This window comes from Marmota flaviventris, chromosome 2, assembly GCF_047511675.1.
Source record: "Marmota flaviventris isolate mMarFla1 chromosome 2, mMarFla1.hap1, whole genome shotgun sequence".
Lineage (NCBI taxonomy): Eukaryota > Metazoa > Chordata > Mammalia > Rodentia > Sciuridae > Marmota > Marmota flaviventris.
This window is the reverse complement of record NC_092499.1, coordinates 158508838-158526871: the sequence shown is the minus strand read 5'-3', so window position 1 is coordinate 158526871 and position 18034 is coordinate 158508838. Positions and strand designations below refer to the sequence as shown.

General features: G+C 34.4%; 1 protein-coding gene across 6 annotated transcripts in view; it reads right to left on the bottom strand.

Moving 5' to 3' along the window:
• The window catches only part of Ralgapa2 (Ral GTPase activating protein catalytic subunit alpha 2), a 325786-nt gene that overhangs the window by 180463 nt on the left and 127289 nt on the right, over window positions 1-18034 (bottom strand). For all 6 annotated transcript variants that reach the window (XR_011706732.1, XM_027955724.2, XM_071608693.1 and 3 more), the window contains 4 exons: window positions 10296-10430; window positions 8038-8135; window positions 3271-3361; window positions 1752-1928 (listed from right to left, as the gene is read on the bottom strand). Coding sequence is in view for 5 of the 6 variants with exons in the window: in XM_027955724.2 (XP_027811525.2) it covers window positions 1752-1928; window positions 3271-3361; window positions 8038-8135; window positions 10296-10430 (501 nt within the window). In the remaining variant the exon portion in view is untranslated. The remainder of the gene's footprint in view (window positions 1-1751; window positions 1929-3270; window positions 3362-8037; window positions 8136-10295; window positions 10431-18034) is intronic.

Genomic DNA, 18034 nt, shown 5'->3' with positions numbered 1-18034 from the left:
CAGAGTCAACTTTGGCACTTATTATCTAGGGGGATAACATGATTTCTCTGAGTCTCAGTTTCTCCATCTCTAAAAGAAATGATAGGACTTGGCCTATTTACCATTCAGGATCAAAAAGAGTACCTTAAAGTTCTTATTGCATTATTAAACCCATATAAGTTTATAATGCTAGTAGTCATAATCATTATCTATTATATTAAGAATTTTATCCAATAACATTTTTATAGGCTAATTGTATGAATGTTTCAATATTACTCCATCAAGAATTTCCAAAAATATCAGAGACTTCAGTAAAATTTTCTATCACAGAGAAAACTAAAGTTTTCTTGGTTTAAAAAAAATCGTTTTAGGGTAAACCATTAGTCTTTATAATTTTTAAATGATTTTTAGCATTTTTTTAAAAAATTTTTTATTGTTGGTTGTTCAAAACATTACATAGTTCTTGATGTATAGTAGAGGATAGGAAAGGCAGCAGAATACAACAAGACACTAGTATGGCAACATGTAAATCAATGGATGTGTAACTGATTTTTAGCATTTTAATAACACTTTTTACTTAGCTTGTGCTTTATAGTTTGCTGGTATAGTTTTCATACAAGGTATCTGTGTCTGAGTGTGAATGTGGATCAGGGAGGTCTTAGCTCTAGTCAACATTTCCCACACTGAGTTCCTTAGAGGACTCATCTCTCCTCATGCTTGTCAAAACAAAAACTCAGTTTCTCCATGGTGTTCTCATTCTCATCATCCCTGTCACACAGATGAAGGAACTGAGACTTTGTAAGGTTCACAATATATGCATGCATGTGTGCACATGTAGATGGGAACAGCAAAAACTGCAGAGAGGTTCCCCTGTTCACTCATTTTCTACAGTGGCCTTATCAGGTAGGAACTATCATTATTCTTACAAAGAAACTTAAGAACAGAGACTAAGTAATCAGCTCAAGGTTGCTCAGCAATCCCTTGGCAGAGCCTGGATGCAGATCAGAAAGTTTGCTACATTGTGCATGCATTAATCTTAGAAACAAAGACTGAAGAAAAAAACTTGCAAAAAATATAAAGTATTATTTTTAGGTTTAGAAATAAAACCAAATGATACATTGTTTGAAGACAAAGACATGTTAAAGTTTTAAAGAAATCAAGGGAATTGTTAGAAAAACAAACTAGGATGCCCCAAAAAGGAAAGGAATTTAAGAAGGGCTTCTAGGAACATCATGGTGTGGATGCTGTTTTAGGTTTTACACTGGGCAATAATATGTCACCAGGGCTCATTTTATTACTATGAAAAATAACCTACATGTAGGTCACAACTTACACTGTCTGCATCAAATACCTTATGATAAAAAATAAATTATTAGTTAATAAGATATCTAAAACCCTTAACTTATCCTGGATTTATGACATATGTAAATTGAAAAAAATCACTCCTCTATTCCCAGAGTGGAGCAAATTCAATAAAGAATGGCAAATGGCATGAGCACCATCACTTCCTCCCATGGCAGATAGACAGTGCTTATCAACATGACAGCCTTCCTCCCACATCTGGCCACTGTTTCAGAACCCTTTCCATACCAGACTTCAAAAATTCATGACTGATAGTGAACAGGTGGCTGGCAATGCCACTTCAGTTTGGTTGGAGGTGGCACCCTCATTACCACTGTGCTCAGGGATCCCTAGGGTTGAGGCAACTAGGAAACTCTGGAATCTCCCAGCTGTTTGCACGGGTGCCTTTTTTCAAACACACAGTTAGTTACCTGTTAAGTTTGAAGCATCAGTTGGACTCAGTTGTAACCAATGGCGGGCATCAGAGTCAACCACAACATCCGTGGGAGTGTTCAGTTCTGGGTCTTCCTCACAAGTCTGCCATGGGCTCATAGACAGCTCTGCCTCATTGTTATAGCCCAGAGCTGTGTCACTGCTGGTACTATCATCTTGCAAAATAGAAGAATCAAAGTTTGAGAAAACAGCTAGCTGAAGATCAGAATACTCACAATTGCCAATAATGCAAGTAACTAAACACTTCAACAGCTGACACAGCAGGAATTGCTCAGGGGCTTGGGCAGAACCTGCAGAACTTGACTGGGGTTCAGATGGGTGTCCATATGAAGCTCTAGGTCAACAAATTAAATCTTCCAAAGATAGAGCACTCATATAGATACTATGAACTCTGCTATATATCATCCAAGTGGCGTTTTTTTCAAATTGTCTTTGCTCAGTTTTCTTATACACCCCCAAAATTATGCCAAGTCCTAAAGTTTTCTACCAAGACTTATTCACCTACAAAATGAAGGTGAGTGAAGGAAGATGTTGATAACTGATTATACCACAAATGCAAGTTTATTTTGCTAAACATGTACATACTTCAAACTTGATGTTTACACTAAACAGGGTGAATCATCTAGAGCCTTTTGGGAATGAATTATCTCACTGCAACAGATTTTCTACTATAGAAACTCTCTCCTTTAAATACTAAAGTTATTAGTATTTAATAACTAATTAAATCATAGTTATACTGACTTATGAAGACTTACAGGGCTATTTATTTAATCTGACACAAAACAAATCTAAATAGTCTTCCTCCTCAAAGTCTCCTGACCACTTCCTAACAATTTTATGTGTCTACCCTTCCTTCTGGAAGCTCTTTGTATCTTCTGCTGACAGTTCCCCAACCTTATTGCTTCTAATCTGCTGTTTACTTGTAAAGAATTGAAAGTTGTCTCAGTAATCATATGACCAAGTTGTAAGGTCTCAAACTTCATCTTCCACAAAACTTTAAGCCCAAAGAGAGAAGGTAGAGCATAAGATGAGCTCCTCTGCACCCCATCAAGAGCCACTCTGGGTGTGTAGGAGTTGTTGAGGAGGCTATATTTTTTTTAGTATATGATAATATATTTCAGAATTCCAATCAAAATTTTATTTTAAAGTACTTAGGCCACTAACATCAATGTACTTCTGCACCTTTGTGTTCTTAGCCTTCTGGGGAAGGTAATTTTTCTTCTGGATACATCTGCTCACTCAAGCTCTCAGTCCCTCTGTGACTCTCATCTTGAGAAAGGCACAGAGTTGGAAAGAAAGGGCACTCAGGTATAGGCAAATGACTAGAGGTTTTTAATTAACTGGATTAGCATTATATCATTTTGGGAAAAAGAATATTCCATTTCACAACCATGTCTCTTCAACTGATAAGATACCACTTGAATTAGAAAGTAAAAAGAAAAGAAAACACATCAACTCTGCAGTAGATGAAAGCAGACTACATTTCCTGGAACTTACTCTTCTGCCTTTCCCTACATTTTCCTTGTGTCTGCTGCAGATCATCCTTCAAGTCCAATTCAGCAGGGCTACTGCTTCTTCGAACTAAGATCTTCAGACAAAAAGAAATATTGCAATTATTACAGGAAAGCTAAAATTTGTAAGACTATGTAAAGTTCCTACTCCACATTTATAAAGAAAAAGAAACAATAATAGCAACAAAACATTGAATGATATTTTCCATTTGAAAGATGTGTGTTCAACAATTATATATTACTGAATTATATATTATTCAAGACCTGAAACTTTAATTTCTATCCTCTACTTTGTCAACTGACATCCAATTAAAATGGATCTACTAAGAAGGGATGCCAAATTATATGGAAGAAATTTATTTTAAAGTCCTATTTGTTCCTCTGGTCAAGCACACATACACAGTGAACACAATTCTCCAGAAGGCCTAACCTACCCACAAATGATGAGTATGCAGGCAGGTAAAGTACAAACTCCTCCCAGATTACAAAAGATCCACTTCGTGCCCTTCTAGTTAAAAGTGCCACAGACATTCCTGAGCACTGCTTAAACACTGAACCTTATGTGAAATACGGAGCACTAAAAAATCATGAGGCAATCTGCGTCCTCTAAAATCTGATAATTTGCTTGGACAGACAAAACATACACAAATTACACAAAATAACTACAATGTTCATAAGCAAAATATGCAAATAAATTCTCTCTGATAATTATGCAAAATAAAGTGTTACCTTAATTGGCTGACAGTTACAGGACAGCTGTTCAAGAAGGCAATAGACAGGAAGTGGTAGAGGGAAGGCAGGAGGGGATTCAAGGCAGGAAGCACGGAGTGGTAATCAGCAAGTTCTATGTGCAGGAAAAGAAGCTGATTATAGCAGGCCATGCAGGGAAGCCACATGAAGAAGGAAACAGGTAAGAAGAAAAGCAGACCTTCTAAAAGAGGCAGCTGCCAGTGGGCCTTAACATGAGGTTTTTAGACTTTTGGCCTAATAGTAATAAAATGAACTACTGTACATTCTAGATAATAGCTCACTGTGATTAAAATCCTTACTGGAAAGACAAGTAGTTATCTGTGGAATAGATTAGAATGAAGAAGAAAATTGCTATAGAATGGTTATGATGATTCAGGAATGAGGGGATAAGGTTTCTGATAGTGGAAAAGGAGAAGAAAATAGAAATAAAAATGCTGCAGGATGACAGGTTAGAGCTTATGATCAAGTATATATAGGAGTGGAAGAAAATTAAATTACAAAAGGGCAGAGAGCTAGGGGACAGTGAGAAAGACGGTGACAAATGGTGAGAGGGAGGGAAATGTAAAGAAAGGAAAGGAAGAAGGAAGGGAAGAACTTGAGAAAGTTTCAGACATTTTAGTTTTTATCTTTGTGCTGAATATTCAAAGAGAATATCTTATAAGTAAGGACCAAAAATCCAGCATTGGTGAGATAGAGAATTGAGCCAGGAATAAAGATGTAAATTTAAGAGTCTCCACTGCAGAGGGTATTTGGGGCGTGGGGGGAGGACAAACAATCTGGGATTTAATTAACCAATTAAAGGGATAGATATTAAATAAGCAAACAAATTTTTAAAAGGGGACCAAGAAGTATAATGAAAAGACAGAATGATACTAAACTAAAAGGATATAGTCAAATGAAATACTTAGGAAGATTAACATTACCTGAAAAGAAAGTATTACAGTACTACACACACTAAGTAGACAGGACAGCTCCTTAACTGCAAAGCAGATTGTGAACTTTTTTGCTTCGGACTGCATGAAAGAAAAACACCCCACAACTTTAGAACTTTGGTTGCAATTTAGGGTTCACAGGAAGTAAACCTCCAAGATATCCATGTGCTCTCTCAAAAGTGACCATAAAACAGGGTACTGAAATGGCTCTATTGTGAGGGCAAATCCAATATTACCTTTGCCAGTGGCAAAAGAACCAAGACTCCAGGATCAAAATAGCACTCCCTGACTCATAGAAGACTCAAATGCTAACACTGTCCTGGTGAACATTCATCTATTTAGATTTCTGGGTATTCTTCAGATTAAAATCAGTCAGCTACTCAAAATCAAAAAATCACCAAGCAGCAAAGGAAATAAATCACTAGGCCTAAGAGTCTTAAAATCAACAACTATCATATTTCAGATAATCAGATAAAGATTTTAGAATTACAATTTGTGAATACTTTAAAGGAATAAAAGATGGGAATCATAAAAATGATGAAGCAATAAGAGATTATGAGAAATTATAAGATATACTTGAAAAGAATCAACTTAAACTTTGAAACAAAATATGTACTTGCTGTGCTAAAAAAACTCATTGGAAATATTAAAGAGTAGACTAAAGAGAGTTATTGAACCAATGAAAGACAGAGCTAATGAAATGATCAGAATGTACCCAGAGGACCAAAGAGAACGGAAAATATGAAGCTTAAAAGCTTAAGAAACATGGAAGAAAGAATGAGAAATTCTAATATATCTATCCATAATTGTAGAAAAGAGAAGAAAGAATGAAAAAGTGGCCATATTTGAAAAAATGATTATCAAGAATGTTCCCAAATGACAGAAGACAAGTATGCAGAAATGAGTGGTGCACAGCACATACCAAAAAGGACAACTGTATAAACCCAAAGAAACCCATACCTAAAAATATACTATAGGGAAATTGAAGGATAAGGACAAAGAATAGCAAGAAACAAAAACTAGAGAGGATGGATAGAAGACTTCTTACTAACAACAATGAAAAGACAAAATACAACAGAAACACAGCATCCTCGAGAAAAGAAGGGGGCTAAGGAAATGAGAGAAGAATAGTAATTAAAATAGTAATTAAAACAACCAAAAAATGAAGATAAATAACAAAACGAAGGTTTACACACCCACGAAACAGCATATCAGAGAGAGGTAGTATTTCAACTCAATCAATGAAAATGGATTCACTAAATTGAGACCTGGGACAAACAATTATTATGAGGGAAAAAATGAAATTGGGTCCCTATCTTTATTCATGTACAAGGATCAGTTCTTGGTGGGTGAAACTCTTAAATATATAGAGCAAAACTCTTATTGAAAACACTTATTGAATAAACATAAGGTAGTATTTGTTTTCCATTGTATAGCTGAGATTTTTACAAACTTGATAAAATCATATCCATAAAAATGATGATAGAGAACATTAAAATGAAGGATTTCTGTTCATCAAAAGGTATCACCGAGAGAATGGAAATATAAGCCACACATTACAAGAAGATATTTACTATACACATAACCAAAACCGGATCAATATCCAGATACAAATAAGAGAAAAAAAGACAATAAGTGACAAAGTAGGCACTGCACAGATGAAACACAAATGACCAATCAACATGGAAAGATTTCAAACCTTATTGGTAACCTAGAAATGCAAATATCAGATGTTATTTTCACCCATTTGGGACTTATAAAAATTTTTGAATTTGTAACTAGAAAAGTTTTGGCAAAATTGTGAATGGGAATTCTATACATTGATCACAGAAATATAAGTGGTAAAACCACATTGGGAGTTAGGTCTTATCTTATATAGAACATTATTTTATTGTATAATTTATTAATTCCACTCCTAGATGGTCATCCTAGTGAAAACTTTAAACATGTAGATCTTGAGACACATACAAAAATGTAAACAGTGGCAGTTTTCCCTAAAAACAACAGCTGGAAACAATCTAAATGCCCATCAACAAAAGAATAGAAAAATATATGATGGAATATTCATATGCCAGAGAAAATTTGATGAATTATTGCTATTTGCCAGAATATGAATAAATCACTGAAACATACAATGAGTGAACAAGGCAACTGTACTACTAATGAACACTTTACAAAAACTTTCAAAAATAAGGAAAACTGAAGAATATATATCATTTGAAGATACATATATGGCGAAACCATAGAACAAAATAAGGAACTAATACACATAAAGCCAGAGTAATGCCACTCTCTCGGAGAGGTAGCAGGAAGAGGGGACAAAGAGGAAACCAAAGCAATAACACAAGAAACTGCAGTTCTTAAATGGGGTGATGGGTTTGCGGGTATGTATTTCATTGTTGAAAAACAGAATATTTATAGGTAAGCTGGTATATGCCCTTTCTAAGCATAAAGAAACAAGGAATTTAACAATGATTATTTTCTAAACAGGAAGGAATATGAAGGCCTTCCCTCTTAATTTTGTACACTTCTGTGACATTTGAGTTTTGTATAAACATATACTACATTTAAAAAAATGAACAGGGTCATCTGTGTAAATGAGTTATAGGATGTTTAAATTTTCTTCTTTATACATTGCATTTGTTTATATTTGAATAAAGGCTATATGGGTGGCTTTCCCTGCAAAAAGGAACTGTAACTGACCCTTGTGAATATTTACTTAACTAGTAACTCAGGTCAGATGGTGGCTACTACCCAAAACAACGTCAAGAAGGGGTATCTGAAATATAAGTTCAACAGGCAAATTTGTCTGCTTAAAAATATATAATGCCACATACAGACCAGGCAATAAATTCCATTTTGTGTTCATTTTATTTCACCATTTTTGCACCATGACTATAATTTTACTTAAGAAAACAAGCAAAACCTGAAATGATTTAAAGGTCATTTTGGCTGATAGTCCATCTAAATGGGAAAAATAATTTAAATATCACCATCACCAATAAATTCATTTATTATGCAATAATTTGGTTTTTTTAAATGACAAACTGATATGCTTTTAAAAATCTTACTGTTATTCCTTCATGTTCTCTCTTCACATGTCCTTTATTCTCCTGAATGGCCCTGAGTTCTGAAGAACTCAAATTCTGTGCATTTTCTACCTTTTGACCTAGAGATTTGGTGGGGGAAGAAAAATCAACAGAAGGAATGTTTCAGAAGGAAAATTAGAAAAACAATTTTTCCATATAAATAACTATCAAAGTACCTATTTAGAATTGGAACTCTATATAATGCTGGCAGATATATAACAGGTACAACCACTTTGGAAAATAGGTATTATCTTGTAGAGAAAAACATTTTTACTGTAAATTCATTTATTCTATTTCTAGATATGCAATCTACCCTAAGATATATAAAAGCATGAATTATGGGTCTGACAAACTGGCAGCATAAAATGTAGTATATATTGATACAAAACTCAAATGTCACAGAAGTGTACAAAATTAAAAGGGAAGGCCTTCATATTCCTTCCTACTTAGAAAATAACCATTGTTAAATTCCTTGTTTCTTTATGCTTAAAAAGGGCATATACCAGCTTACCTATAAATATTCTGTTTTTCAACAATGAAATACATACCCATACCCACACTGACAAGCCCACATTAAAGACTTGGTCTCTGGCCCACAGAAGGCCTTGACTACAGAAGGCTCAATGCTGTTCACTGTGGCCAATGGCTCCACTTAGTCATTCCATTAGCACAGGAAACCTTAGGAAAGGTATCTCAAAGAAAAGCTGCCTGAGTTGCCAACAGGTAAGCCAACAGGAAGTAGAGAGCAGTAAATTGGCTCTTTAGGACTTAAAATGAAGACTGACAAGAGAAAGCAGAAAGTTTCAGTAATAAGAAAAGGAATATCACCACAAATCCCATAAACATTTAAAAAGGCCACAAGAAGATTTTATAAATAATCTGAGGCCAAGAAATATGAAAATAAATATGAACTGAACAAATTTTCAGAAAAACATAATTTATCAAAATCAAAACAAGGAAAATTTGAATAGCCCTATAATTCTTAAAAATGGTTAATTTTTAAGTTCTTTAATTGGTAAAAAGTATATATAGTTATCAATTATAACATGATGTTTTAAAATATGCATACAATGTGGGATGGCTAAATTGAGCTAATTAACATATACATTACCTCACATACTTCTTTGTGTGCATGTGAGAGAGTACTTAAAAATCTACTCTCTCAGCAAATTTTTAAGAATACTATACACTGTATTACAATTATACTATAATTGCCATATTGTACAACAGATCTTTTAAACTTATTCCTTCTCCCTTAAGTGAAATTTTAAAAAAATATGAATAATATTTTAAACCCTTCTTGTGAGAAAACTCCAGGAAACTGACAGATTCCCCACATATTTAAGGAAAACAGTGATAATCTTTTCTTCCCCCTTTCAATGGTGAAGATCAAACCCAGGACTTTGGGCATGCTAGGCAAACATTGTGCTTCTGAGCTATATCCCCAGCCCTAATAATAATAATTTTACACAAATCTTTAAAAGAGTATAAAATCTTTCAGACAATAGATTTCCTCGGATTATTTTTTACTACATTTTCTTATTTCAAGAGGATTTCTAAGAGGGAACACTTCTCTACACGTTTTATGAGACTAGCATATACTTGATATTAAGAGATATAACTTATTAATAAACAAGGTAGATTTGTTTCTTAATTAATTCATGACACTAAATTGGAATGATAAGTCTGTTGATACTTTATAAAACTTTAAACACGTGTTTTCACTGTAAAGTATACTATTAACTGTTAATGGGTTGAATCACCTATCTCTCTGTTTTCTCTACCCTACTGCTGCTGAAAGTTGTTGGCAAAACCATGTGGACAAATGCTACTGCAAGTTATTTTCAACCTCAGCAGTGTTTGGAAGTTGCTAGTAAACTTTTACACAAGTCTGGTCAGCTTTCCATTCTCATTTTCAACTTCCACAGCTCCTCTCACAGCCCATTCCTCATTTCCCCTCATGCTGCCCCCCTGCTTTCTACATAATGTGCTATTCCTTTTGCTCTTGTCTAGGAATATTTTCTGCCTCCTTCTTACTCTAGTCATTTGCCAAACTTGATATATTTTAAATAAATATATTAAACAATGAAAACATTTCATTGGTAGAAACCACATCCTTGTACTCAAAAAGTAAATTCCCTCAAAATATATTCAGAATAAATGTAGAAAGGAATACTCTCTGCAGTTCCCCACCTCCAACCAGAATCTACATTCTGAATCAATAACTGAAGAAACCGCACCTTGAGAAGAATCTGAGCACAGTGGCTCAGTGATGTCAGATGTGCTGCTGCTCCGGAGGACCTGTTGCTGTCCCACCATGAGATGACCAGACTCAGCTACAGGTGCATTTTCTGACTGTTGACACTCCTCCACTTCTGTGAGCATTAACACAAAAAATGAAGTGTTGTAGCTTAAGATTTTTAAAAATATTTTCACCATTTAAAAAAACAGATTTAAAGAATTAAGTTTTATTAATTTTAAGAATTAATACTTTTCCACAAAACCTTTGCAGTAAGATAATTTGTATTTATATCATCAAGTTTCCTATCCTTGTTAACACTAATATTCCACTCCAATAATATATTTTCCTTTTAAGTTCTACTCAGCTTTTTATTTTTAAATCAAAGTAAAGGGTGAGAGGGTGGTGAAAGCCACAAAAATGATTGAGAGCTGTAAGTCACTTGAAATTTCAGGGGCAGAAAGTAAAAAAAGATCCAGTAACTTGGGAGATGCACAGAGAGGACAGTTTATATTTGAGGACAGTAGAAAGTCACACACACACACACACACACACACACACACACACACACTAAAGGAAGATGAAAGAAAACAAGAATTTCAACTGTTATTCCTTTTACCAGAAAAGTGCACAACTGACCAAAATAAAACTCTGTTTAATGGTGCATATCGCTAATGGACAAAAAGATCTCTTGGTATATTTATAGACCTAATACACATATGACTATAATAAAAAAATAACTGAGTACTGATTCCTGGATAATCTCCACTAGGATTATTACTAACTATTTTGCCCTGGAGAATGAGTTTCCTCTTAGCTCATTTCTAAAATGCATAATTCATTTTAATCTCTAAAGGCCACCCAAGGCATTGGGATAACCATTCTACCTTCTCTCTCTAGAGTTAGGGCTTTGAGGTTGTATCATCTTTTTTCTAGGTCATTTTATTTGCCTTCTAACTAGTCACTATCCCCTTCTTTTTGCCACTCTCGTATGTGTGCTCCAGAGAGGTGCCTCTAAAACAAAGATCTGTCTATACCACTCCTCTTAAAACCCTGCGAGGCCTTCTATCATCAGGGGGTCAAATCTGTGCTTGCTGGGGTAAACAGAGTCTTCTAGATTATATTATCCCACATAATGACCCCCCCCACTCCCCACAAAGAACTGGTAATTTCTTTATTCTCAGCAATAGGACCAACTTGGCACCTTCTGCTCTCTTCCTCCTGCTATTCACTCCCTATGTTAACCCAGCCATGTTCCTTTGCCCCTCCTGTCTATGCTACTATGGGCACATCCCCCTATAGGTCTTGCTTTGTGGCCAGGCATGTAAGATCCACCGCTCTGTTCCTTAGCACACTCTATATTCACTGATGTAGTTATAAAACTTTACATCCACATAATCATGACACCATATTTTCCAAATTTTTTAATCAGCTAAAGTTTCACTGCTACTAAGAAAAGACTGATTAAAATTCAGTATGTATTATCTTACCTGGCTGTGTCACCCAGTTCCTCACTAGAAATGGAGGCTCACTGGCAGTGAGCCTCCCTCTGTATAGCCCTTTCTATACTCCAAGCCATAAGTCAAAGTGATGGCTCACCTCAACCAAGAAATGGTATACATGATGATTCTAAGTTTAACATGCAGGAATTCTACAAAGGGTCGCTGCTTTATTTTTTCTATCCAAATGAAAATTCCATTTACTATTATATTGATACAATTACAAGACTTCAAAACTATGAAATTGGTGGGATCCTTCCTTTAAGATTCAAAGTTCTACACTACAATCTAAATTTGGATGCTGATCAGAAAGTGAGCTTGGAGTGTAAGAAAACATAGGCTAAGGTTCCAGGAGGAGACAGACTCATTAAAGTCTCGTTTTCCCAGATTTTCTTTACCTTCATCTTAAGTAGCCAAGCACTGATCATTTTTTCCATGGAGAAGCACAGAGCATATGTGCGATTTTGTTTTTAAAAAATAGCTACACATCCTAAAGCACAAATCTCCTTCTAGTGTCTTCAGCGTTAGACAATCAAAAACATATGACACCATGAGCCAGCCCTTCATCTATCTTCTTTCATTGTTTATTCTAATTATGCAAGATGCAGAAACCTTGTAAGAAGAGAATATATTTGTTAATGAACATTCTTTTAAATCTAACATCAGTAGAGGGCGCCCAAGAGCTTCCTAACTTTCTAAAATATAATTGGCCAGTGCCCATTTTGTAGATAGTGGGAAGAACAGTGGGTTTTATTCTCTTAATCTGATGCCAAAATTGGTAGATGTTGCTTTCTGGAGTATGAGCAGAAGCAAATAAAAGCCGAGCCAACACTGGCAGCTTCCTTCTAAAGATAAAGAACACCGCCATCTGGTGGGATACAATACAGCCACAGCACCATCCCTTCCAAATTAGAGTGCCCCCACTGGTCCTCAACATAGCAGACGGAGGAAGCGCCTGCCACCACCAGCTGGTCTGTCTTCCCAACAGGCTGGCCTAATGCAGCTTTTAAAGCTTTGTTTTTGCAAAACTGTCAGGAGAGATTTCTCAAATGGAGGAAGCCCAAGCTATAGAAATAACTGGGCAGGAGTATCAGTGATTGAAGTGGAAGAAAGGTGACAGCCACAATGCCAAGTGCACTTGTTGTATTGTCAGAGCTCTGAGCTACTCCTGTAGTTGACTATCATGAGACAGGGTATGGGAAATTTTCAATTATTCTTATCCCACAGTTTAAACCCAATTGCCTGTTTTGTAAGTATACATCATTTCTTGGGCTTTTTTTCATTCTTTGCACTAAGTATGCACTCAATCCATGCTTTCTAATATATGGAAACATGTTCATGAGGCCTTTCTTTTTTAACAGATCTTGGGCTCCCTCTGCTGGTATTTCATTTGTTAAGAAAGGGCAATTTGTGCTAAAGTTGCTCCCATCCTAGTGTCAGCTGTAGCAGTCATTCTTTTATAACAAATGCAGGTCATTTTAACACTGATAAGAAAATATCAAGATACAGAATTATGTAATATTCAAAGTTGAAAAATAGTGATCCACAATATAGAAAAATTACCTGATAAATCTTAGCTCTAATGCATCTTCTGTTTTGAATGTCACATAATAATTGTTTTGAATCACTTCAAAGAACTAAATTCTGGCTCAATTCACCAATTCATTTACTGTCTCAAAAGCCTAGTTAATCCCAATAACCCAAATTTTAAAAGCACAAACTTTCTTGTCTCTTGATGGTATAAATTACTCAATATTAAATACTTTGCTTCCTAAAGCTTTACTCAAAACATCAAAAAATGATCAATAAAGGATTACTTAATTTTTTCCCACTGAGAAAAAGAATCATCAGGATTTAATGAAACCAAATGTATAAGCTCTTAATTAACTTTTATTTTTTCCAGATATCTGAATATTTTCAAAGTAATTTGAAAGTTAAGACTTTCTTAATCAATCTTATTTAATGGAATGAGGCTCATGTTTTACTAATCAAAGTTCTGGGTTCCAATTACCCTTATACAAGGCTGTTTAAGTAAAATGAAGAGCATAATTTCCTAGTTTTAAAAAAATTGTACATGATACCAACTTAAACTTATAAAAAGCACAGTAGATATATATTCACTCAACATTGAGGCTTCTCACAAGATCAAGCTTTCCAAAAGTGAGTCAGCCCCGGTCCTAACAGACAATGAGCATTTCCCCAGAGCCTACCAACAAGATGCAGAAGCAGCTAAGTGAGGCTTCCCATTAGGTCCCTTAAGTCTTTTTAGAATAAGGGAAGATGGCTGATCCTCTAATTACTACAATTATAATATTCCCCAAAGAAAAATAAAATCTACCATCTGCACAGCCTGTGAATGCAACAGACTGATAAATGACCCAACATAAAAAGCAGATTAAATGGCAAAACAGCTACAAGAAACTTCCCACAAAGGAAAAAGTGTGTGTGTGTGTGTGTGCGTGTGTGTGGGCGCGCGCACGCTCGTGTGTTTAATGTAGCTATTCAGCAATTCATATTAATAAAAACAGGTTGGTTGTGACTCTTCCAAAGAACAAACACCACATCTTTCCCCCTCAAAGACAAATAACTCTACCAAAATTATGTCACCACCAAATAGAGTCCCCAAAGGATCAGAGTAAATGTAATTATGGTTGAAGGTAATTCTCTATTGCTTATGTTACTAAAACAATTTTTGTGAGTTGACCGGTCACACAGATTAAAAATAAAAACAAGAAATATTACCTTACGTGAAAACAAAAGCAGTAATCATTGATATGGTAAGGAATTCAAGATCAGAAAATAAATTATAAGTGTCTGAATATTATCTAGCAATAGTTTATCAGGATATGCCCATGTGCCAACCAGTAGAGGACGTATACTCTAAGACTGAGGACTGATATACACTGCTCTTGGCCCCATCTCCTAACAGGACAATCACAAAGAACAACAGCATCATTTTAAGTGATAAAGAACAACTGGCATCAGACTGAAAGAAGGAGCTTGATACTGTAGTTGCCAGATCAAAGAATAGCAAATTGTTCTCAAAAGTCACTACGCCCTAAGTCCCTTCACTCTATGTGCTATAAAACCAGGATGGCAAAAGCACAATAATGAAGACCCAGACCAGTCTTCTTCATTTCACCCCAAATAAGTGTTTTACCCTTAGCACTATTGATATTTGAGGCCTGATAGTTCTTCATACTGGGGCCAGTCTGTATATTGTAGGTAGTTTAGCAGTGTCCCTGACTTCTACCCACCAGGTGCCAGTTGAGAATCACTGCTCTAAATATTGAACTTCTGTTGGAACTGTTTATACAGGAACCAAGAATCTGAGTAAAATAAAATGTCAGACTGAATGAGTACAAAAGATTCTACAATGAAATTACTAACAGGAAGAGATTTTTGTGAAAACATTACACACAAAATAAAACTAGTAAAAAATTAAAGTGAACCAATATGAAAATTAAAGAAACTGTAAAATAAAACTTTTCACCACAAAAAAACTTCTTTGAGTAAGTACAAGCCAAACAGGAAACAAATTTGTTTAAAGTATCTTTTTAATCACCTCTAAACAGTAATATTTTCTGGAAAAACCAAATAAACAGTTAAAAGTTATCAGTAAGTTAACCAATGGATAGCCATTTCCCCAAGTACCATTCTTATTATTTTTCACCATCAGTATTTACTAAAGAGTTATCTAAGAAAGGTTGTAGTCATCAGTCTCAGTAAAACTAACTGCTTCCTTCATAGTCTGTAAATGAAATAATATGGTATTATTTTATATATTCATCACTCAACTTAAGCTTTAATTTTGTTTTAGATAAAGCAATTTTTAAATATTTTCTTTTAGATATAATGACAGTAGAGTATATATTTTGACATATTGTATATACATGGAGGATGAATTTCCATTCTAGTGGTTGTACATGATATGGGGTTACACTGGTTGTGCATTCATATATGAACATAAGAAAACACATCCAATCCATTAATTTTGTTGTGCCAAACTACAATATGATATGATTTAATCATAGAAAGCCACAATTAGACTATCTTCAATATTTAATAATACTAATCTATATACAAGATTTCTGAAAATACAGAGTATGAAAATATTTCCCTTTGATGAGAAAATTGTTTATATTAGAATCACTGAAAAATATCTAGACATAGATGTAATTATTCACTGAAGAAAAGTAAATATTTTTGTAATGGTGGATATACCAATAATCACTTTGGTACTATAATAACTTTTTTAAATTGATACACAATAATTACACATATTTATGATGTGCAGTGTTCCTGATTCATGTACACAATGGATAATGATCAGACCTGAATAATTAGCATCTCTATCAAAGTTTAAATTTTAATCATTTCTTTATGATGAGTACATTCAAATTCCTCTGAGCTAGCTATTCTGAGATATTATTAACTGTATTCACCCTACTATGCCTGGTACTGTGACATGTCAGTAAATCAAGAACCATATTTTGAGTAAACCACAAAAGACTAATTTCAATTTCAATTTCAACTGGCTGAAGTCCAGTAACAAAATGTTTCTTTTGCAAATTAGCTCTTTTTAGTTTTTAGGTTTTTTTACTTAAATATCAATTATCAGTATGAGTCTCCGTAAACTGATGATTACTTTATATATGAATTATTTATATGACTTACTATCCCTAAAGAAGTCTTACCTGCATAACTTTCCAGTTTATTGATATTTTTGAAAGGCACAGTTAGCATTTTAACACTGACATATTATAAAATTTTATGAAAATTCCCTTACTTTCTGTCAGCACTCTAGAGGAGACACAGGAAGGCATGCATCATCATATTTCCCCTGTTAAAAACTATGGGCTAAAAAAATCCTCTATCCTTCTTCATTATGAATGTAAGACCACTGGCATTGCAGAAATTTTTCTTGACCAATCACTACAAAACTTCTAACTACACAAAAAAATTAACTTATATTCATTGGACTTTAACACAAGTGCAATGGTGAGGCACCCATATATGATATGTAGGTATTAACAAAAGAAGCAAGGCCCAGAGGCAAGCAGGAGGAGCTCGGAGACATTGATGGACACATGAGAGAGTGTTACAGTACCTGACAGCCTGTGAGAGCAAGAGGAGTAAGAGAGACCAGGTAAGAGAGCGCTCACGGTGTGAAGGAGGAGCGGGACGCTTTTAGTGGCAGGCAAAGCCTCAGAAAGGTAGACACAGTTGCTGATAGACTGGCTTCGCTTAGCTTCCAGGAGAGATAAAGTAATAATTATGTCAGAAGCATTATCAAGAACGTTCACTACTTTTTTATTACTATTTTTCTGGTCTCTCTTTAAATACTTCAAGGAGGTCATTTTAAACTTTAAAGGAAGTCATACAAAGTACTTTATTAAATTGTAGTCTCAAAATACAGCCAACTTTCAATTGCCCTGATAACATAGAAGAATAAACAATAAAAAAATCAATTTTATTTTGGAATGTTTTATATGTTTAGCATCTTTTCTTCTATTGTGTATCAGATTCAAATTTGGGTTGATTATTCAGTCAGACATTACAATAGTTTTTCCCTTCCTAAAGGACACACACAAAAAGACACAGTGAGATAAATCTGGCCTAAGATTAAAATTCTTCTACAAGTAATAAAAAAAACTAAGAAATTGGTTTGCTGAAAGCTGACTGTATTCAAAAGCAAATCATCTAATAGATTAAATATCCTAAAAGCTCAAGAATGCGTGACAATCAAGTTGAAATTACAAGATTTGTTATTTGAATAAAAGGTAAAATCTCCATGAAACCTACCCTTTTATATCATATTTCCTGCTTATTAAATCCATAGTTTATTAATATCAACTTTATGATGTTCTTAAGTTTTCTGTACACCTCTGGTCAAATAAATATTTGAGAAAATGGACAGATACAGGAAGAGAACATGTTTCATATATATAAAACCAAAGTCAACAAAAATCCATTTCATCCTTAGAATATAAGGTTTATTTGATGTTTTATTTTATGTATCTTTATAAATCATGAATAAAATAATAGTGACAGATTTGTAAAAAGTGAAACAAACTTTTTAGTTTACTGTTCCTTCTCCCATTCTTTGCCTATTAGAATTAGTAAAAGGATGATCTGTAAAGTGATTACAGTATAATTTACATTTGTGTGAAGATAATATGTAAATGACAACATCCATGTAAATGTCAAACCCACTCACTTTAAATTTCTTAGTAGATTT